The sequence below is a fragment of the Amphiura filiformis genome, chromosome 9 (genome assembly GCF_039555335.1).
Source record: "Amphiura filiformis chromosome 9, Afil_fr2py, whole genome shotgun sequence".
In the NCBI taxonomy this organism is placed as follows: Eukaryota; Metazoa; Echinodermata; class Ophiuroidea; order Amphilepidida; family Amphiuridae; genus Amphiura; species Amphiura filiformis.
Window position 1 is genome coordinate 33,905,787 of NC_092636.1, and position 26,831 is coordinate 33,932,617.

Consider the following 26,831-nt stretch of genomic DNA (forward strand, 5'->3'; position numbering starts at 1 on the left):
GAGCCACAGCGCCATTGGTGCTCTTGTTTATTCCCAGTTATTATGTGAAATGAGACACATGTAGCAGCCGACAAGTGCATCCATTTGATATGGATGTACACATATGGACTATAGTTTTGTTGAAGGAAATTTCAAAGATAATATAAATAAAATGTTACCCCAGTGGTTTGAACTTAAGCCCTCCGAGAGCGAGAAAATGGAGAATGGTACACACCCAAATCACACATGAATACATCATACACCCCCTGATAAATTTTTGACTAATTTGGCATTTTTCTCAAAAAATAACTACACACTGGTAAGGCCGTGTGTCCTGAACTCGCCACCCTTAGCGTTACATGACAAATATTATGAATTTTTACACCAACCGGGTTTCTAATTAGATTATCTCGACAATCATCAATCCTGAACTAGCAAAAGTATACATTTTTGGAAAGCTGAAGGCATGAGCAATTCAAATATATACATTTCAACTCATTACACAGGGTGGCCTGCATGTTATACAGGGTGGAATAAAAAAGATTTTGATAAAAAATGGGTCACTCAATGCATTGCTTATTACCAACTTACAGTAATAAACTGGAAGTAAACAACATTCATTTGGTTAGAGGATATGGAGAGCCAACTGACTTTGGAAGAAACGAAAATCACAGCTGTTTGGTAATCTCGGAATATAGGGTGTCCCAAAGTATGTTGGAATTTTTTACAATCAACATATTTTGAACCTAAACATTTTCCCCTAACCCATACAGAAAAAATATGTCCATATTTAGATTCCTCGTCAAATTTCCTTCAGAAAATCTATACTTTGACTATGATAGGATAAGTAATTAAAATTTTACAGTAACTTTTAGATTTTGAAGACATCCGCATTACTTACTACAGTGTTTAATATGACACGGGTAGTTTTGTATGGAAAAGTTTGTATTTTCTAGACTAAACCAATCATAAATTATTAAAAACAATTAGTAGAATTGTTTAGCTGTAAGGCCATGAGTGTTTTAAATGCTAAATAGAGTCCAAATCCAATTTACAGCCTTTACAGAAGCAGATTACGCACTAAAAATACCAATCCCATAGAGTTTGTGTGTACCACATCCCCCACCACCACATCCCCAACCACCGCCACCCTGCCCATTCTGAATTCTATGAAGCACAGTGTCAGTATTAAAAAAGTTCAAGTATTTCTTTTTACAGGGTTGAAAGTGCATTTTATTTAGCAATAAAATGAGACCACAAGCATGACAATACCTTCTTGCTTGACAGAGATATCATCATTTGTTTTGAGTCGACTTTGGCAAAATGTAACGTCGCCACCTTTTTTTGGTGGCGAGCTCAAGACACACGACCGTAACAAAAAAATTATATATATAATATATTATAGGGGCAAGGAATCCAATTACTGCATTGAAATTTCAGTGATTCAAGATAAGTGGTTCAATATATGTTAAGAAATGAGGTACATTCTAGCAGTACCTTTTTTCTTATCATAAATAACGTACCGCTTGTCTTGAGTCACTGAAATTCAAGTGTAGTAACTTTATTCCTTGCCCCTATAATATACGTAACTTTTGTTACCAGTGTGTTATTATTTTTTGAGAAAAATGCAAAAATGGTCACAAATTTATCTAGGGGTGTAGTACCACCTTAAAGTCTCTAAGCAGGTTTTCTCAAGGGCATAAACTACAGGCCTAAGGATGATTTACCCACAAATTTCATATAGCCATCATATATGAAGAATTTATTTTTTAAGGGGGTACTACACCCCTGGCCAATTCTGTGCCTCTTTTTGCATTTTTCTCAAAAATTATAGCACATTGGTGACGAGTAAAATATGTATATTATAGGGCAAGGACTACAACTACTGTACTGAAAATTCAGCAACTCAAATCAAATAGTTATTGATTTATTGATCAAATATTGGTTTTCCCTCATTTTTGACTGTAACTCCACAACTGTTGTCTGTGCTGAAATAAAATTTGCAGTGCAGTAGTTGTAGTCCTTGCCCGTATAATATACATACCTTACTTGTTCCCAATGCGCTATAATTTTTGAGAAAAATGCAAAAAATGCAAAAATAGGCACAAAATTGGGCAGGGGTGTAGTACCCCCTTAAATGGAAAAATGCACACAAGGGTTACTTTTCATATAATCTGCTCTTGTATTTTGAGCTATGTTTGTCGTGCTTTTGATCAATACCCATAATTTTTGCTTTGAGCCTTAATTGTAACAAGTACTGTAGACCATGTAACAGGCGGATAAAAAATCAATCTTGTATGAAAGATTGTGTAACATGATAGAGTGCAATTTACTTTTCTTGTCCAACAGATTCTGGGTGATGCAGCCAAGCGACGTGAATACGACACAGTAGGCCAGGCCTTTGGTGGAGCTGGCGGAGCAGGTGGCTTTCAGGGACAATGGCATAGTGGGAGCAGCCATATAGATCCTGAAGAACTCTTCAGAAAGATCTTTGGTGATCAGGCATTCGGCGGATCTAGTTCATTTGAAGAGTCGGTTTTTGGTGGGTTTAACAGGGGACATGAGGTAGGTACCCTCCTGTATATTTCACAAAGCATTCAAAGTCGGGCAGGTGTGTGAGCCAAATGATCATTTGCAGCACTAGTTGCATGGTCTGGAAAATTTGGAGAGAGACAGCCAATTTAGCAAACACAAAACATCTTACAAAAAACATTAAAATGTTAGGTTATACGTATAAAGGTTACAAGAAGTTTTGATAACATTCAGAAAACATATTTGAATGATGTTATTAGAGTCTTGATTTGCCTTAAATTATTTTACAAACATTTTGAGTTGTTGCAGTATTTGTGGGAGGAGGGGCTAAACAATTTATGACTAAAAAATGTCATGCAGCCAAATTGCAATGCAATGTGTGTACAAAATACTTGATAAAAAAGATTCTTTGTCATTGCAGGTAATGATGGACCTGAGTTTCAATGAGGCAGCCAGGGGTGTCAACAAAGAAATCAACATAGCAATTGAAGATACATGTCAGAGATGTAATGGAACCAGAGCAGAACCAGGAACTAAGACAAGTAAATGTCATAGATGTAATGGCACAGGACAGGTGAGTCATCAGGCACAACATCAGGGCATATTCATGGTGCAGAATTCTACAAACTTAGGACTGTATAAGCCTATGCATGTCTCCAGTTTGGTTTGTTAATGCTCAATCTGGTTCATGAGTTTGATGTTAGCAAAGTTTATTATTCTTCTCACAAAAGGGCAGTAGTATGCCAAAAGTTACCATTTCCCTAATATTTTGGCAAATAATAGGCATGATTTTTGCCATAGATTCAAAAAATGTTTTGTTGTGGGCACAACTGAATGGAGAAACAGCAAAAAAAAAACAGCCAGAGGTGATTTTTATGGAATTTGAGGTTTTTGCGAATTTGCTAATAATACTTTGTGTATGAAATAGACACCTATTTATGCCTGGTTTGTCATGTATTTCTTTATATAGGAGACAATAAACACAGGGCCATTTGTGATGAGATCAACATGCAGACAGTGTGGCGGCAGAAGAGAAATAGTAAATGTACCATGCGTCCTATGCAGAGGAACAGGAATAACAGCACAACGCAAAAAAGTAACTGTTCCTGTTCCAGCAGGTAAGCTGCATTTTTGATCATGCACTATTCCAAGCGCACAGGTGTCAATGCGATGCATTTAATCTATGTTTGAAGATTGACATAAGCATATTGCTTGTAGAAGTACCTCATATAGTGCATTGTGGGATATCAGGCAGGTCTATTGACCATGTGACTGATAAATTAGTTATACTTTGATTATTAGGTTTTTGTTACTGCGCGAGTCAATATATAAAAGGGGACATATCTAACAGTAAAAACTAACATTTTGTGGAAAAGAAATACAATTCTAATTCATATAGAAATGTAACAATATGACTTTAAATGGCCTAAACTGAAGAAATATGGCTCCCACCATCCCACTCGCCTTATAATGAGGGGGGAAATCAGAACCAGCCGTCATCAGTCTCTAGATGTCTAGTTATGCACACCAATTTAATGCATTCTTACTTCATAATTGACGATTGTCCTTCATTTTGTCTTTTTACAGGTGTGGAAGATGGTCAGACAGTACGCATGCCAGTCGGTAGCAATGAATTATTTATTACCTTCAGGGTAGCAAAGAGTAATATATTTAGGCGTGATGGTGTCGATGTCCATTCAGATGTTACAGTAAGCTTCACCCAGGCAGCTCTTGGAGGAAATGTGAAAATAAAAGGAATCTATGATCTTATAAGTCTTGATGTAAGTATGATAAAAATTACCTTTAATTACTGCTACTCACCAAGTCATCTAATCAGCTCTCCAATTCTTTTTACTTGCACCGTGTATTGTTTCAAGCACTATGCACATTTATGAGCATCATCGCCTTACTCCTTGGATAAGCCTAGCTTTGTTCGGAGATCAGCACTTGAAGACTTGAAGACCTTACTTGCTTACATGTTCATAGCAGTTAAATATCCACAAATGGTATAACTGTTGTAACCTTAGTTTAGTCTCAAATGAAAATATTGGAAGTTTTATTCCATACAATATTTAATGCAATGGGTTATTCAGTTAGAATCCATACACCCGCATCAAGACCTGACCTTAAATCTTCCACTCAGCTGAATGGGTGACTCCATTTTGAAATCTACACCCTCTCTGTGGGAGCATGGGTGTTTGATGGCAGGTAAAACTACGTCATTTTAAAGAAAAGGTGAACCATGATGGCGCTATTTATCTTAGATCATGTTTTCATCTTTACAAGGGGTAAACACTGGTATAATGGCATTAAAACATCAGAAAAGAGTGAGGAAATTTTCAAAAAACATTTTATCATGAAATGAAAGGAATAACTTATAATATTGGGCTAAATTATGTTTAAATTGTATGTAAATAGCGCCCTCAATTTGCACAAAAATATACAGTTCATAGAATAAGAATGACCACAAACAGGCAAAAAAAGATGAAAAATTTGATAAACAAAAGAAAAACCATGTTAAAAATGGCTAAAAAATATATGTGTGATAGCTTACTATACTATACTATACTATGCAAGCACTTTTATAGCGCTCTTACAAAGAAAACCATGTATCACAGCGCTTTACAAAAGAAAATAAAGAAGAAAAAAGCATACAAGAACAAACAACAAATCAAATATCAAATAAATGAGTCTTTAGATGAGACCGGAAGCTTGCCAGCGTTGGAGAGTGGCGGATATGGCGAGGGAGTTTGTTCCAAAGAAAAGGTCCTGCTACAAAGAAGGCTTTATCACCAGTTAGAGTGCGTGTATGCGGAACAATGAGAAGCCTGGTGTCCTGGGCAGAGCGTAATCCACTTCTACTGGGAATGTAAGGCTGAATGAGTTCAGTGATATATGATGGAGATGTTGTTGAGTCCATGAAACATTTGTAGACAATGGTTAACAGCTTGAAATGGATGCGACTAGGTATTGGTAACCAGTGGAGTTCACGAAGGAGAGGTGTAGCATGATCATACTTTTTTGCCTTGAAGATGAGCTTGGCAGCACGGTTCTGTAGACGTTGGAGTCTGTTTGAGTCTTTCGATGTAATACCATAAAGCAGTGAGTTGGCATAATCAAGCCTAGATGTTATAATGGCTCGAACGGCATCTTGACAGGCAGCTTGGTCTAGAAACATTCGGATACGCGCTAAGTTGCGGAGGTGGAAGCTTATTGAACTGCATATCGAAGAGACCTGGTTTGACATTGATAACGTTTTGTCAAACACAACACCAAGGTTCTTTATGGTAGTAGATGGAACAATAACATCAGATCCAATATTCAGCCTCACCTCTGATATAGAGTGCTCGAATCGTGGGCTGGATATGACAAAGAACTCAGTTTTTGTTTCATTTAATTGAAGCATGTTGCGGTCCATCCAAAGTTTGATATCCATGATGCAATTAGTGAGAGTGCTCAGTGCATTGTCCAGTTCGGATTTATTGCGTGGACTGAATGGAATGTACAGTTGTATGTCGTCGGCATAGAAGTGGTATTTTACATCCTTATGAACGCTGATGATATTTGCAATGGGATGAGTGTAGAACGAGAATGACTGTGGGCGATTACAGAGCCTTGTGGCAGGCCGAAGTTCAAAATTTGCGAATCAGATAGTACACCAGCAACCTTCACTCTGTTTGTGCGATTACTCAGGTACGACTTAAACCAGTCACAAACATTACCACAAATACCAAAAACACTAGTCAACCTATTTAACAGAACATCATGATCAATGGTGTCAAAAGCCGCCGACAGATCGAGCAATACCAGGAAGACAGCCTGTTGATTGTCAATATAACTCATGATGTCGCTCTTGACTCTCAGCAAGGCTGTCTCCGTGCTATGGCCCGGCCTGTAGGCGGACTGATACATTTGGGCAAGGTTATTGTTACAAACATGATTATTAACACTACACAAAGCAGATTTTTCAATAAGTTTAGATAGAAAGGCTGTATTTGAGACAGGCCTAAAGTTCTTAAGATTGTTACAATCCATGTCTTGTTTCTTAAGGACAGGGGTGACAATAGCTTCTTTCAAAGAAGAAGGAAAAGATCCACTAGACAAAGATGTATTCACAATGGAAACCAACACAGGCAACATGATGTCAATATTATCTTTGACAAGCCAAGTAGGCATTGGGTCTAACCCACATGTTTTATTGGGCGATTTCCCAACAAGTTTGGCAACCTCATCCTCACTGAGAAGTGAGAATTGAATCAGAACAGGAGGTTTGACATTGGCACCATTTGTGCTATGGGTAGTTTCCTTAGTGCCATCATTTGTGGAGACAGAAGATCTGATATTCTGTCTGATAGTGACAACCTTCTCTTTGAAGAAGTTATTGAAGCGATTGCTTAGCAGTTCCATAGAGTCACATGAAGGTAAAGATGAGACAGAACGATTCAGCAATGTATTAAGTGTCTTAAAAACAGTCTTAGTGTCTGCCGATTTCAGTTTGGCAACGTAATACTTTGATTTTTCATGACGAATCAGTTTTGATAACTGATGGATTTGATCAAGATAATTTTGATGGTCTTCATAGCTACCACTTTTCTGCCATTTCCTTTCAAGTTTTGCGACGGTTGCGTCTTGCAAGGAGAACATCTTTGGTATACCACTGAGGGTTACTCTTAAACACATGCGAACGAGTGTTCATGGGGCAATGATTATCAAGAACATTCTTGACAGCCTGATCATAGAAATCAACTTGGGTATTACTACCACTATCGAAAGGAAATGATAGCTTCTGGTATTGTGAGGTCTATAATAGAGAATGATGCAATGTTTTGTTAAAAACATTAATAAATGATCACATCAAACAAAACATGGGAGATTAAAGGGTTAACAGCACATATCTGGATTTATTCATAAAATGTTACACAAGTTCAGCATTTTATGGCATAACATAATCCATGATAATAAAAGTGTCCAACTCGCCAAGGTCCTGAACATCTAAAAGAACATTGTGATATGTAAGGACAAGGTTACCTGCCCAAATCCTAGTATAAACATTTAGTAATTGTTGGTATTTAGTTCCTGCACAAATCTGCCAGTTGACCAGGCCAACGCTTATGGACCTTTAAGGGGGTACTACACCCTTGCCCAATTTTGTGCCTATTTTTGCATTTTTCTCAAAAATTATAGCGCATCGGGGACAAGTTAGATATGTATATTATAGGGGCAAGGACTACAACTACTGCACTGGAAATTTTATTTCAGCACAGACAACAGTTGAGGAGTTACAGTCAAAAATGAGGGAAAACCAATATTTGATCAATAAATCAATAACTACTTGCTTTGAGTTACTGAATTTACAGGTGTAGTACCCCCCTTAAGGTCATGTCTTGATATTACTGTCTTGAAGTAGAAAGTAATTCAAATAGAGCTGCAGGGTTTATAATGTACAATTGCCTAACCCAACACTGTATTATTTTTATCTTCCTAACAGATACCATCAGGTACACAATCCCATACTAGATTCCGTCTTGCAGGAAAAGGAATTAGTAGAGTCAGTGGTTATGGGTTCGGAGATCATTATGTACATGTCAAGATAAAAGTACCCACGTAAGTATCAAATACCCCTAGTTACAGAATGTATCAAAATGATTGGTGCCCATTAGTTTCCTATGATTATGGAAAAGGCTGCCATGCCAAAATGCAACATAATATCCATCTAATGTTTTGAATATATGTTGTGAAAGGTGATAAAACTATACATTCTGGTCATTTCAAGAGAACCCAATAGTGCAATTTGGAAGTGGCAGGCTGTTAAATAACTATCAAAACAGATGAGTATCAATCCTTTTGATACAGCCTGTACTATACAACATGATATTTTTGCAGCATTAGCATTTTGGATAGAACCTATGTTTATGCGACATGAAATTTGTGCAAATTTGTATATTTCCATTAAAGGCCTACAGGAAGGAAAAATGTTTGGGTGTATGGAAAGTTTGCAAATTTTCCGCATTTGCAAAATTCGCAAAGGTTTCATGCTTTACCATATTGGCAGATGATACAACCTTATCCAGACCTGTGTTAGCCTTTTTTGACCCGATCAGATCACATGGCAACCTGAAAAGTAGATAATCGTCTGCTACACGCCAAAATCCATTGCCATCCATCAGTATTGGTATCTCCCCCTCATAAATACCAATATCTCCCACCCATAAATACTGGTATCTCCCCCTCATAAATACCAATATCTCCCACCCATAAATACTGGTATCTCCCCCTCATAAATACCAATATCTCCCACCCATAAATACTGGTACCGCCCCCTCATAAATACCAATATCTCCCACCCATAAATACTGGTATCTCCCCCTCATAAATACCAATATCTCCCACCCATAAATACTGGTATCTCCCCTCATAAATACCAATATCTCCCACCCATAAATACTGGTATCTCCCCTCATAAATACCAATATCTCCCACCCATAAATACTAGTATCTCCCCCCCATAAATACCAATATCTCCCACCCATAAATACTGATATCTCCCCCTCAGAAATACCAATATCTCCCACCCATAAATACTGGTATCTCCCCCTCATAAATACCAATATCTCCCACCCATAAATACTGGCATCTCCCCCTCATAACTACCAATATCTCCCACCCATAAATACTGGTATCTCCCCTCATAAATACCAATATCTCCCACCCATAAATACTGGTATCTCCCCCTCATAAATACCAATATCTCCCACCCATAAATACTGGTATCTCCCCCTCATAAATACCAATATCTCCCACCCATAAATACTGGTATCTCCCACTCGTAAATACCAGTACCTCCCATCCATAAGTATTGGTCTCTCCCACCCATAAATACCGGTATCTCCCACCCATAAATACCAGTATATCCCCCACCCATAAATACTGGTATCTCCCACCTGTAAATACCGGTATCTCCCACCCATATATACCAGCATCTACCACCCATAAATACAGGTATCTCCCACCCATATATACCGGTATATCTCCCACCCAATATTTCCTGCTGAGGTACCACTAGCAGGGCACTTAGTTAAGCATGTCCAACTAGGTTTATTGCAAAAAATGTAAACTCGAAGCAACCATGTGATATCAATTAAAACTTTAAGATCAGAATGTTAAGTATGACAGTGGTACCCATTCTCATCTTAATTGGACAGCAAAGAAGGACCAATATGAATATAAAACATTACCATAGTGGAGAATGATCATTTTTACAGCAGCATTCCTAATTCCAAATAGGGTTTGCGAGCTCAAAAATGAGGTTGCAAGACTACCTTAGAATAAAGTGAGATATGACACTGGGTCACAAGTGATGACTTTTAACAGATAGGGTAATTTTGCAAACAATAGATGAGAACTCTTGTTCTACAGCAGGGGTTCTCAATTATATTTGGTCATCACAGGCCACACTCATTTCAAGATCTGTGTTTGAGTGCCAAATACTCCTTGTTTTGCTATGTATACTGTGCAGGCAGGATGTGGCATGCAGGTCATATATTGGGCTATACCATTTGAAATCCATACCCACATGGTTTTAAATAGAGCCCCATTTGGAATTCACACTCCTCATGTGGAAAATTAAGGCCATAACTGTATGGATTTCAACTGGAATAGCCTATTGAGCACCCCTACATTAAAGTATAATTCCAAGTTTTGAAGTTACACACATATGATAGAGTGATACATTGACATACATATAGAAACACTTCCATTGTTTTCCCATGTGTTAAGCTTGACACATGAAGGGCCCCTTGCACCCACATCTCAGAATTTCAGGTGTTAACTCACTGTCAATGGCCTTGTTAACACCCACTAGCTAATTCATTACATTTCCTGCCCACCTACTGGAAAGTGTCAAAGAGATGTAGCAGTGTAGGAGTCATGCAGAAAACAATCTTGCATTGGGCTATTCCAGTTTAAATCCATATACCCCTTATGGAAGACATTACCTTAATCTTCCACACAGGGAGTGTGAATTTCAAATGGGGTTACATGTGTAGGCGACTTCATTTGAAATTTACACCCTCTGTATGGGAGATTAAGGTAATGTCTTCCACAGGTGGTGTATATTTTTCAATTGGAATAGCCCCTTGTACCAGTTCTACCTTATTTTTGCTTGTCAAATCCAGGCCTGGAAATAAGTCGGTCTGAACCAGGAGCCAAACATTTGGAAAAGCGGCTCCTGGTCCTGTAATTTTCTAGTGAACCAGGAGCCATTTTCAAAGAGCCAGGAGTCATTTTTCTTAAAGTATCAAAATGCTTATTTTTGTTATTTCTACAGCTTTCGATGCTCACCTGAGACTTTTAGATCCATGTTATTTGTTATTTAACTTATTATATTATTAATTATTGTCACAAGTTAACAAATAACAAGTTATACAATGAATGTTATTATATCTGAACAGACCAGTTGAGTCTTATTTTATTTTATTTTTTTTATTTTTTATTTTTTTATTTATTTTTTTTTATTTTTTTATTTTTTATTTATTTTTTTTTAATTTTTTTTTATTTTTTTATTTTTTTTTTTTTTTTTATGTTTTTTTTTTTATTTATTTTTTTTATATTTTTATTTTTTATTTTATCTTATCTTATTAATTTATTTTATTTTTTTTTTAATATTCATTTTTTTTTAAATTCATTTTTTTATTTTATTCAATTTGGCCTTTTATTTCGTGATTTTAGGAAAATTTTAAATATCTAGAAACAATGTCGCCAAAATTCAAGATGGCCGCCTTCATGTTTAGCGATCGTGGTGATCACCTAACCTGAAAACAAGGCAAAATACTGCCAAAATTATGAGCCCTGAAAGCAAATATCAAGGAAAATTGGTGAAATATTAGGTAAAAGATAAGATTTGGCACTGCATTTTGTTGAAAATACATTGGAAATGGCTAATATTTTGAGCGGAAATGAACTTGCCTGACGAAGTTTTACTGGGCCATTTCCTGAGCACTGATACCGGGCGCAAAATACAGATTTTCTCTGGCGCCTGGGCGTGTAATTTTAGTTGGATCCAGGCGTTAAAACTCAGTAACCGTAGGGTAAAAATCGCTCGGCGCCTGCTTGTTTCCAGGCTTGGTCAAATCTAAACTGAGCTCAAAAAGAAACTTATAATTTTTTACAGCTTGTGAATCACAAGGTCATATCTTAAAATACTGTCAATGAAAATGAACCAAAATTACACACAGGATTACCTTAATACTCTACTCCAAACACATGTCAGTAACCAAGCAGTTGTCCAACTGACACAACAGCAAAATGCACTGTCATGGGACAGCTTCCTGGACTTCCTTCACTTTCACAGCCCAACATTTGGCACCCAGGACAAAAAAGCTGTGAGAATGCACACAAGATCCTTGCACAGATGATAAAACGGTGCTGCTTTCTGCTTTTCATACACTTTTTTCATGAAACAGGGCTGGGCTGTGAATGTGGTCCAGGAAGCTGTCCCATGTCAGTGCATTTTGCTGTTGTGTCAGTTGGATAACTGCTTGGTTACTGACATATGTTAAGAGTAGAGTATTGAAGTAAATATGTGTGTAATTTTGGTTCAATTTGATGGACAGGATTTCAAGATATGACCTTGTGAAAAATTATAAGTTTCTTTTTGAGCTCAGTTTAGAATTGATTTTACTTGCAATTTGATATTTCATCCATCTTATCGGAGGACTTCATCAGAATTGATCAGCTGATCCACTTTTCCGGGAGATTGGTTTATTAATTAATGTTTCTCCATCTTGCTTGTTTGCTTTGTTATTGTTGATGTTTGATTTTTTTCAGGGGGAGTTTTCTCCTGGTTAATGATCTTGTTTTGTTTCTGCTTTTGTTTTGCTTTTCTTTGTTTTGTACCATTATGTCCTGTTCTCTTCTCTCATCTTCTGTTGTTTTCTCATCTTTTCTGTCATGGCTGGTTGTATGGTTTGGTTTTCTCTGCACCTCCTTTTTTTCTCACCCAACTTTACTGCCCAAACATGTCAGCCTGAAGTTACCCAAAGTGAAATGGTGCTACTTTCGGGCTCTATTGCTTTAGTATACTATCCAGAGAAGTCACGCTTGACCCAGCCTTTTGGGCTGTCCTTGTGCACCGCACTCGCCAGGGCCACAGACTGCAGCTATATGAATGGGTGCATTGGTTTGGTTCTATGTAGATTAAATGTTGTTTAATTAATGAAAAGTTCCAGAATGACAGAATGTTAACAAGGTGGCTTTTATGATCTGCTAGGCCTAATTGATATTTTTATATTTTTCATAAACAGGACATTATCAGCCAATCAGAGAGCTTTACTAATGGCTTATGCAGAGGAAGAATCTGGAGTACCTGGTACAGTGAATGATATGACAAAAACCAAAGATGGTAAGTTAGATTTGCTTCAACATTCCAATAACATGGAAGCTATTTCAATTGGACATTGACCCTTTGCGCGGTTGAGGTTCTACCCTCAAAGTGCATATTGTACAATGTATGTGCTTACGCCTTTCATGTGCATGGCTTTAATTATCACGTATGAGCACAAGAAACAAAAATGCTCTTTTTGTGCATGCATTTGCAGAGAGAACCTCATTTTGGTAGCAAGATAGCAGATCTGTGCAAAGGGTCAGTAGGACACAATAGTCCTAGTTTTGGAATCCTGCAAAAAGTATTTACTCTCGAAGTAGGCAACGAAAGAAAGACAATTTCACCTTCTGCTTGTACATCGGTCTGAATTCAAAATGTCAAATTGTTATCCGGCAGGTAAGGGGTTAATTTGGGCAAAGTGAATTCAGTAGCAACCTTTGGTTGTTTTGATCTGTTTGGACTACTTCATTTAGAGCTCTTTTTGAAATTCCCTTACACAGGAAGGTGTGCGCCATCCTGCAGCTTTCCTGTGCTAGCCTTCTTTTGTTAAAATCCTGTGTGATTATAACACTGCAATTAGCCACTCCACTGACTTAAATTAGGAGCACGCTTTCCTGACCGAGCTTTCCTAAGGCGCACGCTTAGCGAGGGGAATCCTGCCTTCTTTCTGTGTGAAAACGTGGTAGGGTATTTCAATATGAGCCCTTAACAGTACAAAAATCACCAAAGCAAATAAACTTACACCTCTCTGTGGTTGTACAAAAGTTCCAATTTCAAGATGACATTTTGGTATTCTGTATACAAGGGTAAATCTGCATCATTAGTGAATTAGTACAGTAATCATTTATAGTGGGCTCCACACAGGCTTAAACCCACAGAAGCCTCAGCATACTTTCCAGGAATTGGCTGACCACTGTGGCCCATATAAACCATTTAGAAACATTCGGGAACTTGCAGCTATGAAGTGCACACCCTATACATGCCACAATAAACCCATCACAGCCAGGAGCTGAGTGCTGTAAGGGTAACTGAGACTATAATCAGTTCAGTTCCTTGCCCAATTACAGGTCAGCTCAATTATTTCACAAGAACAAACAGATTGCGGCAGAGCTCGAACTCACATCGCATCACCAATGCACTAAAGTCTTAGCACCTTAGCAATTGAGCTAACGTGGCTGTTTTATTTCTCCTATCTATCAGTATAATGTATAATGTAATGATCTAGATGTTATACATGCAAAACCTAAATAATAATAGATAGTGGTGATATATTCCCAAAGTACCACATGTTAAAAAAAAAATGATAGATACACACTCTTTTGCTCTGCTGGACAGAACATTACAGGATTTTCAATATGTGACAATCGCACACAAGCTATTACAGTGAGGTCTTTAAATCTGTTAATGGACAAACCTATGGTCTCCAAATTCATCAATTGTTGCAAGATTCGTAATGTAGGATAGGCAGTTGCTATATCGTCACCCTACTACGATAATTGCCTAAGTCATTTGTAATTTTGAGAACAAAGTACTAAACATGGTTCAAGCATGCATCAGTTATGTAATCACCCTATTCATATCTGATTATTCCCTTTAATTTGTCTTGTTGCCATTTTTCTTGTGCAAAGATTCATGAATAAATGTTTTGTTCTCAAAATTACAAGAAATGACTTAGGCCGTTATCATAGGAGGCTGACGATATACTTTTTTAAGTTTGTGTAAAATTGACCCCTGATATTATTGAGGGCAAATTTCCATTAAACAGGAGTTGATAGAAATAAAGACTTTAAGATTCCCAAGGTTTTTTTTTCTCTTTTTTCACAATTGACATGGATTCACAAATTTTTCATGCTCACAAATTATGGTACAATTTCGTGAAATTTGTGGTTTGCAGGTTTTTGCCACAGGTGGAAAAACAAGGTCTTAACCATGGATTTTCCACTTGGCAAAAACAGTTATTGCCAGCAAAAATAGCAAAAGCTTTCTTCATCTTAAAACAAATTATTATGTAGTAAAAGTTTTTTCCTGTGTGTAGTAAGGCCAGATTTTGTAATTATAATTTTATAAGTGACATGTTAAGAAATTAAAGGTATGGGTTTTCATTGCTCACTAGTGCACTTAATGAAGTGTATCATGTCAAATTCAAAACATTTTCATTTGAAGAACTTGATGAAAAAAAAAGTTAAATGATTCATTAAAAGTTGTGTGTTAGTATGAGCTTTTTGGGTTGACTGACTATATATATGTTTTTGCTGGTTTAAACAAAGCAAAGTTTTGGCAAAACAGGTTTTTGCCGGCAAAAATCGAACCCTGACCAATTTCGTGAAAATTACTTGCCACAAAAATGATGGGACAATTTTGTGCTGCAAAAATGTGTGCAGACGTGATCACCAGGGGTTACAGTTAAGCGAGGACATACACATGGAAATTAATCTATGTGTAATTGCAGATGCACGTGAACTGCGGATGTCCACAGTCCCTGGATGGGGTATCTGGATCCTAAGCGGCATAAGAATGCATAATTGACATTGACTGCAGTTGCCTGTGTAAGATGAGGTCCACTACACACTTAAAAAAGAGTCCACAGAAATGTGGAAAAAAAAAACTTATTGTGTATGCAAAGTTGGATAGTAAAAAACTTAATACGGTGGGTCAATGTTCATGTTCACGGTTGCCAGTGTTTACACATGGATGTGTGTCGGGGTAGGTGTGTTATACTGAGGAGGGGAAGGACACACACTTGATGTTATAACTCTTGCCAACAATTCAGGTCCGACCCATTCTCTCTCTCGTTATGAATTTTTAATGGACACAAATAGCTTTCAAGATATATGTTAATACTACCAAAGATAATGACCTGGATTTTAGCGTGTCCAGGACCAATATTTATGACATGGATTTAGCTTGTCAACCCATTCTCATATTTGTAGCCTGGTAGTTTAAATGGCCACAAATGGCTTGTAGTATGTAAATTGAGGTCTGAATATTAAATAATGGTTGAAAGTATTAATGAAATCACTGTGGAGTAACATTATCCTGTATCACCAATCAAATATTCATCCATTCAGCTGTTGAGAAAGCCATGAGTATCAGATGGGCAGTATCAAATATTGACATACTATTACGTAAGCAGCTTGGACATAACTTAAGAATGACTTTGATGGGCATGACTGCTGCCATCCCAAGAAAGTAGGATAGGTTTTAGGATTAGGATTGGGATTCAGATAGTATAGAGTTAGGTCTAGAATTATGATTCATTATATGCACTATTCTCAAGTTGCTCTGCAGCTTGTTCAAACTTAAAATAGGTACCAGACTAGTATACAGAGATGCCACTTTTCAGAAAATTCCTGATTTGAGGAAATTGTAAAGAAAATTGACAATTTCAGGAAATGTTTGCTCTACCCTTCCTATGTAAAAGAATAGAAAAAAGTGCATTTTCAGGTTTTTCATGTTTTTCAGGAAAATTTTGACAACAACAAGTGGCATCTCTGAGTATAGTTTCATATCACATTAACAGGGGGGTTTCCATGAGATGAAAAATTTACATTTTAGGTTATTTGACTATATATTGATATAAAATTGTATTTTTTGAATCCAATACACAAATTTAATGGTCGAGCTATGAGTTCAAAAATATTAGTACCGTACAAGATGTAGTCAAGTCCAATATTTGAAAACTCATAGCAAGACCAATAAATTTTGTATTGGGAAGAAAAACTCCACCAATTTTATCATTATTTATGTTCTAGATTGGAATTCAAAATTTCAAATGTTTTTTTTTTAATGATAAAATTTACTGAACAAAATTTTCTTGCATTTTTTTGGGACAAAATTTCTGTAGAAAAAAATATAAAAACAGAACAATTTATACATAATATGGATCATCTATATCAAGTGGATAATGGATATAACTTAAATTCTAATTCCCTCAGGTTTTCCTGTTGGGCCAAAATATAGGGACATGCATTATTCTGAAATCAAAATCAATATTGAATCAAAGATATTTGTTTATTATGTTTTTCAGTAAAAGAGGAAAACCTAGAGGCAAGTGAGGAGGAAAAACCAGGCTTTTTTAAAAGACTAACCGACTTGTTTTCCATGGGGACGCAAAAAAGCTGAAAGCTAGCTTGAAGAATTTTTACCAAGAGGTAGGGACCTTGTTTGTTGCTTTGCCTGCCTTGTCAAAACTTAGAAATCATTCATGTAAGAATACTTGCCTTGTCAAAACTTAGACACTATTCACATAAAAGTTTAGTGCAATACAGAATTTGGTGTGGTTAAGGGGGTACTACACCCCTCGATAAATTTGTGTCTATTTTTGCATTTTTCTCAAAAACTAATAACATACTGGTAACAAAAGTTATGTATATTATAGGGGCAAGGAATCCAATTACTACACTGGTATTTCAGTGACCCAAGACAAGCGGTTCGTTATTTATGATAAGAAATAAGGTACCACTAGGATGTACCTCATTTCCTATCATATATACTGAACCGCTTGTCACAAGTCACTGAAATTTCAGTGTAGTAATGGGAATCCTTGCCCCAATAATATACATAACTTTTGTTACCAGTGTATTATTATTTTTTGATAAAAAGGCAAAAATAGTCACAAATTACCACAGGGGTGTAGTACCCCCTTAAGAGTGGAACTGTTCTGATTTAGAGGGGACATTGGCATAAACTTCACAGTTCAGACACTTTAGAGGTAAATTGTGAACCATTATGCATTGTACGTTCCTATACCCTAGTAGAAAGTATGTGAATTCTAGGACATTGTAATGGTGACTGAGTCTGACCTTATCGGCAATTGCATGTGATAATAATTTTTTCATCATTTTGAAAATGTGTAGAATCAGGGAATATTGAATAGATATACATGTATCTTTAGATGTTGTAGACAAAATTGCTGTAGTCCAGTTTTTCTGTCTGTGAGCAGGTAGTCACAAGTTCTGCTCATCAACATGCTAACTTTCCTCCCCAACCCCAGCAGCATACAATGTAGATCCCATGTCCAAAATGAATTTATGACTGACTTATACGATGACATTTTGTCAGTGTAATTACTGGTCCTTATGTTGTACATTATGGTCCAAAAATGGTCTCATAAGTATGTTTACTTCCTTTACAAGCTTTTACAGGTGGCACTAGATGGGCAGTAGGCGCATAACCTGCAAGATGGTGAAAATTGAGGCACGCAGCATGATTCAGTTCCTGCATTTGAAGGGTTAGGCCTACAATGCTCAGAAAATCTATGATGAAATGAAAGCTATCCTCGTTGATGATTGCCCATCATATGGCACTGTTGCTTTTTGAAAAAGGAATTTCCAAACTGGCCACATGTCCCTCACAGATGAGCCAAGAAGTGGACGTCCATCACTTACGGATGATGCGGCCACAGTGAAGAAACTTAAAGAAAGTGGAGGATCTTATCATGAAAAGGTTATGCGCCTACTGCCCATCTAGAGCCACCTGTAAAGAAAGTAAACATACTTATGAGACCATTTTTGGACCGTAATGTACATAAGGACCAGTGATTACACTGACAAAATTTCATCGATATAGCTCTTTCACTTCTGTGTGATGTCAAAAACTTTTGGATACCCCCTCGTAATTACTAATTATACTATCCATCCAGGATAGTGATACTCTATTAGTCATGAAGAAAAAATTGTGTGGGATTTGGGTCCTTGTGGACAACAGGTGGGGATTAACAGGGAAAAGTATGTATCAAAATTCATGATAAATTCACACACGTGTCACTCTTTGTTGGTGCAATAAGAGTGTCGTAGTGCTTCAAATTACACCAAATCTGCCATTGTCACACACAAACAGCTATTACTTCTAAATGCATTCTGGCATTTAACACACTACCTGAAATGTTCCTCCATGTCTGAACAAAGGTGCTAAATTGCTGATTCACCTTTATCTTTGACAGTGGGTTAAACTGACAAAAACCTTTTTTTGGCAGTTTAAAACTCAAGAAACTCATATATAGTCAGTCAATAAAGTAAGCTCATCACACAGTGTACATGGATAATTACCATGCTGTTGGCAGCTGTGTTCATTAAATGAAAGTTTTACTGTAGTTGTTTTTGTGTGTGAAATTCTAGCCATTTTCAAAATCTCAATAATGTGAATGATGATGATGCTGAAAATGTTTTGTGTTAACTTTAAATTTAAAGTAATTAATATATACTAAGCCAAAAAAGAAATTTATAATTTTTCACAAGGTCATATCTTAAAATCCTCTCCATAAAAATGAACAAAAATTGCACACAGGATTACTTCAATACTCTACTCTAAACGCTGGTCAGTAACCAAACAGTTATCCAACTGACACAACAGCAAAATGTACTGACATGCAACACCTTCCTGGACCACATTCACAGCGCAACAGATTTCTTTGGCTGGGTTCCAATTATTCGCCTGTACATGAACAAAAATTACACACAGGATTACTTCAATACTCTACTCTAAACACATGTCAGTAACCAAGCAGTTGTCCAACTGACACAACAGTAAAATGCACTGACACGGAACAGCTTCCGGGATCACATTCACAGGCGAATAATTGGAACCCAGCCAAAGAAATCTGTTGCGCTGTGAATGTGGTCCAAGAAGGTGTTGCATGTCAGTGCATTTTGCTGTTGTGTCAGTTGGACAACTGCATAGTTACTGACATGTGTTTAGAGTACAGTATTGAGGCAATCTTGTGTGTAATTTTGGTTAATTTTGATAGACAGGATTTTAAGTTATGACCTTGTGAAAAATTATTAGTTTCTTTTTTGGCTTAGTGTATTTTGTGGAATTACATGACTGAATCTGAATGTTACTTGTCCAATCACAATGTTTACAGTTTTGTAAACTTGTGAGACCGTATGAGTACAGGTGCTGTAAAAGTAAATTTTTGTGAGATTAATTTTTCACAGTTTGCCAATTTTGAACTATTTCTCTTGTTCTTCTCATTTTTGACTCTAAGCTTCTCTTCACAACAAGACCTGTACCAGGGGTGTGAGAGTTCAGCTTTTTAGCTGATTTCAGCTATTTTATTGCCAAAAGTTATGTGTTTCCTTTTATTTTCAGCTCATATTTGGCATTTTTACCCTGATTTTACGCTGTTTTTTCAGCTATTTTAGTAATTTTCCTCTTTTTTTTGTCTGAGGCCTCTCACACCCCTGCTGTACCCAGAAGGAATTCACACACTGTTATTTTTGTAGCTCAGCTACTGGAGCGTGAAAAGCTTGAAAATAAATGTACCTCATGTAGCACGAAAATATCCACTTTTACAGCATGTTGTTTCAGTATATTATGTACTATAAATAATATGATTGAAAACAAAAATTTGTTTTGGTTTTTGTCTCATTTTACCTCAAGCTTAAGACCGCCAAACTACTTGATCTAATAATCCTGATAAAACAAGCTCTTATTCAGTGTGGTGTGTTTAGTGTTAGTTTTCTTTATACCTTTGTGGTTAATTCAGCTACAACTCTAGATTCACAAATAAGCTGTCATTGTTAGCACACGGAGGAAACTAAGGGCCAAACTTTCTGCATTATGAAACAATAATATCAATCATTTTTCTTAAAACTGTTGCATTAGTCACGACTATGGTATACCACGTGTGAAACTAATTCAACAGTGTTATGGTGATACATGTATCTTCGAAAATACACCGATTTGGAACTCCTAATTTCAATATGTTAATGAGAAAAATGGGTTTTTTCATTTGATATCATTATATTATATGATCATGATGAATATCATTAATAACAATTAACACTGTTGACTACAAGTATCATGCTGTATAAATGTCAGTAATTCCATAAATAATTAGTCACATTACACAAAACATTAACATGTTCTTTTTGCATGAATGCTTCAAAGGGACAACATTTTATATTATACAAGTTAAAGAATTTCCCAAATATATCGGGTAACCTTCCTTAAAGATATCTTTGTAAATCTCTGTTGAGACTTGCAAATTTTGTTTTTTATGAATTGTGGGTACATGACTAGATAACTTTGAGATAAGAGTTCCTCCTCCAAGTTGATCAAAACAACTATGCCCTATAGCCATGTGATCATCTACAATATGTGTGTAATCTAGTTACTGGCATTGCTACCAACAATGAACCCAGAATTAGTTTGAGCGTGCCAAATAACAGCCACAAATGTATTCATGTGATAACATATCAATTTTGAATTTCCTGTGGGAAAATTTGGAGATAAATGGTATGGTACATTAATGTGCAAACTGGCGATTGCGGACAACAATAATGAAATTCGGTTAAGTCTGCAGACCATTAATAACTTGATTGCAGACATCAGGGGAATTTCTATTTAGGATGTTTTTGATTTTAGATCTTTTAATTTAGAACATTATGGTTTGTGCACTGACAATGTCTTAAAAGTGAGACAGGAAATTTGAGAATGACACAATTTCTCAAAAAAAATGTAAATAACTGTGACATCACAGAATTTATCAAACAGGTTCATGTCATAGCGAACTTCAAATTATGTTAAAGGCTTGAAATATACATTGGGAATAGATAACAGATAACTCATACATAACTTTGCTACAATTTTCGAAATTGCGTCATTTAATAGCCGCCGGGGTTTCTTGTACCAAGTGCCTGGGTAACCAAGCATGTTCCAGGGGTTCAAAGGGTGATCCTAGAGTCTGGAGTTTTCCGTTTAAAATGGAAAAAATCATGGGAACAGAGGTACAACACGGAAAATAGCATTTTTGTATGTGACAAAAATTGTTAAAAGAGAAATATGTTAAAACAATCATGAATTGTGTGTTTTTATGATAAAAATACTGTTTAATAATAGCGAAATCCAAATGTATATTACAAAGGCAAGAACCTCCTATATCCCTCCAAACATCGTACAAACTTTGGCATATTATAGTATGAATATTCCAATCAGAGCATATTGATCCCGTTATTGAACACTTTATTGTGACATTAATATCATTTTAAGCTTAAATTATACAACACAAATTACAACACGGAAAATGGATTTTAGAAAACGTAAACTTCGGACTCTAGGTGATCCCATACAAGACCAAAATGGGTAAAAATATACACTGTCTGAGACCACCTCTGTTTAAGAAGATAACCATGTACCCTAAAGTGAAACCATGAATAGTAATGTAAGGATACCATCATATATATTAGTTAGGCTACATTATTTTTACGAGAAAAAAAATTACATTTTGAGGAAGAAAAAAGGTTCATCTTAATGAAACTTCCCTTCATTTCCCCCCAATTTCTGTGTACTTGTGAGAAACATACATAATGGTATTTGCGGAAGCCCTATCCGAGATACACTGGCTGAATTTGATAACAAACACGAGACCTCGGTAATCTTTTGTGATTTTGATACCCCTTTACTGCTGCCAGTCAATCTTTTTTTTTTTTCCTTTTTTTTTCAACAAGCTTGGTTACCCAACTAGTACAATACCAATACCAAGAGAGACCCCATGCCTTTAGCCAGGTTGGATTATATTGTGTCGCATGTAGTGACACAATTTCATCAAGAAGAAATGTCAATGTTACAATATTTTTAATTAATTAATTTTTTCATTTAGCAAATACAACAACAGAAAATAGAGATCTGCTGAGCTGCATAAATTTGTTAAATAATTTCAAGATGTTTACATTTGGATTGCCAAATGTATTTAAATATTTGCTGAACTTTAAAGACTTAAAACCAATTCAAGTTCCATCCCTTGCTAACAAATGCACGCTTCTTTCATTCTGTTGTGGACCTAGAGGGCTTTGAAAATGCTAATTTTAGAATGAATACCATATCCATTTTCTGTATTCCAATGAGTTGCAATTTTAGATATTGGATACCTGCAGGCCTTTATGCCATTTGATATTACATGTGAGAAGTGTGTGTCTAAGAAATAATACATTGCACACACATCGACAACATTCCTTTAAAAACATCTTGAAAGGCATCCAAGAAGACACAATGTAAATTTAAATCATATTCATACTTCAAAAAGTGCATTCAGTAGGTGATATACCTTGGTTTTAAAGTGTGTGTGTAAAACAAATGAGCGTATCTTGAAAATGTTTTTTTTTTATAATTATTATCGGCAAGAATTATGTGTCTAAGACATGTACACATTTAGTATATTTCTGACTTTTTTTAGCAAAACCTCGGAAGGCATCCATAAAGACACACTGTAAATGTTTAATGATATTCATACTTCAAAAATACAAGTATATTCAATATGTGAACACAACCTGAAAACTATGTGTTTAGTGAGAGTCTAAGAAATAAATGCACACATTTAGAACATTTCTTTTAAACATAAACTTGCAAAGCATTCACAAAAGACACATAGTAAATGTTAATCATATTCATACTTGTAAAGTACTAGTACATTCAGTGAGTGTGAAAAAATGAGCACAACTTGAAAACCACAACTTGAAAATAATGTGTTAAACTATCATATGTGAGAGGTGGGTAAATAAATTCATTCATCTAGAGCGTTTATTTCTGATTTTGGAACAAAACTTGGAAGGTACCCTAACATTGGCCGCCACACGGGGGTGGAGGGCATAGGGGGCAATTCCCCCAGTCAGAACTCTTTCCCTCATTGCACCCACCCTGTAAAAACCTAACATTTTCCACTTTTTGTAGTATTTTTGTGCAAAATGTTTTGATTTTGCCCCCCCCCCTCAAATTCACTTTGCCCGCTCCCGTCCTAATCCCCCCCCCCAAAAAAAGATTCCTGGTGCCACCACTGTACCCAAAATCAGACTCATTCTGTAGATATTCTGGTTTTGAAATAATGTGTGGGTGAGAGTGAAATATGAGGAGATTTTGAAACCTGTTAAATGAAATAATAATGAAGAATATATCAAGACTGTATTAAAGGTCTTCTTCCCACCCAATATAATTTTCTCTTTCATCACATTTTGTTTTTCTCTGTTTTTGAATTTTTCAGGAGCCAATATCGTGATGGAGGACCCAGATGGTTTGGTTGCCAAGATACGATTCAGTTTTCATCAGCAAACTTTCGAACACAAGAAAGATGAGAATAACAATGATGATAATGGCAGCACTGATGATGCCAATGAGAATGCAAAGAGGGAAACACAGAAAGATGAGAATAACAATGATGATGATGGTAGTACTGATGATGAGAACGAGAACGCAAAGAGGGAAATGCACAAGTCGTGATCCAATATCATGATATCCAATCTCTGACTTAATGAACAATAAAAAAAGTCACCAAATCTACAGATCCTTGCTCAAAGATCAGCCCAAAATATAATCATGATTACCATGCTCCTGATATTTAATACTGCAATACGGCAATATCTTGTATCCGCTCTGAACATATCAATATCTATAGGCCAAGCAAGTGTCTTTGACGTTGATTGCAATTCTATATCAATTCCATAGATGATATTTGATATTTTTATTTAATGTTCTCTTAATATTGTTTTAAAGTTGTGTGAACAATATTTATTAATTATGTGTAACTCAAGTGTGGATAGAAGTGCATGAATCTTAACACATATGTGACCTGCTCAGGGCATAATATTAGTGGTATCACATCACATTTTGCTATACAATCTAGCCAAGTTGCTATGCAATCACACAAACATATGTCATTGCTGTGCAAAATTCTGATACTAAATTATGCCCTGGACCTGCTATCACAAAATAAGCCAAATAACTTTACAAGATATTCCAGATTTGAAATCCAGATTTTATAAGTAAGATATTAGTCTTGCTTCTTGCTTTGATCTTCAGAATTCAATAATATTTCCTCCAGATCCAGAATGTCCTTTGTTTTCTCTTGAATTTTGTCTTGTTTAAGTTACAGTGCCCTGATGATTTAGTGCTCATTTTGTGTGGGCAGGTCACATTTGTTGGTCTCTTCAATTAAAAAAAAACCAGAACTTAATTAGGACAAAACTTTTTATTTAAACATCAAGAACCCACTGGCTTTGGTATGCTAATTTTCTCATTTTTACCACTTTTTAGTTAAATCATTTGCCATTTAAAGACCCATTCAGTGATCCCAGCACAAGTGTAAAATTAAAATTGTTTATAAATTGCTTAAAAGTGAAGGATACGTCATTCAAATTGTCATTTGGTATTTTTGAAATGACAAATTTGGCAAAAAACAAAGAAAACAGCAGTACTGGCGAAATTGAAGCCCCATTCAAATACATGTAGCTAATTCAGATACTGTCAGTACCGGTATCTAAATTACAGATTTGTGTAAAATGTCTCATTTTGTCTTAAATACACAGCTTTCGGCTGAACCATCTATGACAATGACAAAGGTACCAAAATCTGAATTTTGATGATTTTTACGATCGTCCGGATGAGCAAATCACTGAATGGGCCTTTAACTATAATATAGAGACTGAATTAAAAATACTTGTTTGAATCTGACATCACCTGTCAATCAAACCCAGAAATGATTTGCTCATGATTTGTTGTGATGATTGAAATTTCTGAATCCAGTGGTAAAACAGTGCACCCGATGATTAATTACCATGTCAACATTTTTTTCATTTTTTGCCATTTTCTGCCATTTTTTTTCTCTGATGAAAGCACCAGATGAATCAACCTTCTTTTTACGAAATACTAACCAATCACAGGCTGTGGGGAGTTGATCATCAGATGCAGACTAGTCATTATAATTCAGTCTCTGATTATATTAGGATCTCACTTTTATCTTTAACATGTTTAACCCATGTGCACTACTGCCTTTTGTACAGTCCTCCTGTTTGGATAACTACATGATATAAGTATCTGGCTAACCAATCAAAATAGAGCTTTTAGAAATCTTAACAAAGTTAAGCTTAATCCAGTTTATTCCCACTAATTAACAATGGTTAGTGCGATTTTGTTAAGACCGATAATTAGGCCGGTTGTGCGCATGGGGTTATAACTCCCGCCTCTTTCTTGGTATACATTTTTAGCATTTTTACACAGGTTTTGTTTTATCTGGTAAATATTGATGAAGTCAAGTGAATCCTCCTAAAGCACAACTGCTCTGGTATCCTACAAAAGTCAGAACAATTTCATGCCCTCATGACTAACAACTAAATTGAATCATTCACATGCGAAACCTGTCTAACTTCCTACATGTCAGAAGTGCACAAAAGTGTGTCAGAAATTCGCTAGCAAAAAAGAATGCACAAAATAGAGGTGGGTGGGGGAGGAATGCACTAAAGTTTGTCAATTTTTAATTACCCACACATGTTAACTGACTGAAGAAATTGGACATAAAACATTGCTCCGACATCCTTATTGGATTCAGACTTGACATTTTTACAGCATATTGATTCATCAAGTGTAAGCTGTGATGTTTAACATTTGCATCTGTTAACCCATTATTATAGTCATGCAATTTATTTTAAGAGTATCAAATCAATAAAAGCACAAAGTCATCACCAAAAGTCTTGTTTTGTAAGTGTTATTCAGTACAAAGCCACGAGTCTGGAAACAAAATTAGCACATTGTGGTGAATCGCTGCTCCAGCTCTCTCCCCTGTAATTCAATGATTATTAAAGCCATGTCGGCAGAACCATGAAACCATCCAAAATTTAAAGATGGGGGTTGGATATAGGGCAGAGACTTTACTTCAAATAAATTACTTATTTGTATTCATATGTTTGATATAGCTTATTTTTGATATTAATTGTTTTGAGCAAGTGTGGCAACAATATTTCCAGGTTTGTAGGTCCTGCAAAGTAGAAAAACAAAACAATGCTTTCTCTGTACCGTAAAAACTTGATAGTTAGCATATGTGCTTACTATGGAGCGCTTTTGAAAACATAAAATTGTACCAAAGTCCAGTGCTTTACCAACTGACCTTGAGACACACATTTGCAGGTTTACTTGTTCATATATAACTATGTGATGTGATCAAGCAAAATCAGTC

At 36.1% G+C, this 26,831-nt stretch overlaps 1 protein-coding gene across 2 annotated transcripts in view; it reads left to right on the top strand.

Moving 5' to 3' along the window:
- Positions 1-26,346, top strand: part of LOC140160907 (dnaJ homolog subfamily A member 3, mitochondrial-like) — a 40,208-nt gene extending 13,862 nt beyond the window's left edge. Inside the window, exons 4-11 of one of the 2 annotated variants that reach the window (XM_072184241.1) lie at positions 2,329-2,544; positions 2,933-3,085; positions 3,482-3,629; positions 4,099-4,292; positions 8,000-8,115; positions 12,813-12,910; positions 16,920-17,043; positions 23,868-24,005. In XM_072184241.1, the coding sequence (XP_072040342.1) occupies positions 2,329-2,544; positions 2,933-3,085; positions 3,482-3,629; positions 4,099-4,292; positions 8,000-8,115; positions 12,813-12,910; positions 16,920-17,014 (1,020 nt within the window). In that variant the 3' untranslated portion in view covers positions 17,015-17,043; positions 23,868-24,005. Of the gene's footprint in view, positions 1-2,328; positions 2,545-2,932; positions 3,086-3,481; positions 3,630-4,098; positions 4,293-7,999; positions 8,116-12,812; positions 12,911-16,919; positions 17,044-23,867 lie in introns of both variants that reach the window. The other variant, XM_072184240.1, reaches the window with a different exon arrangement.
- The last annotated feature ends 485 nt before the right edge of the window (positions 26,347-26,831 follow it).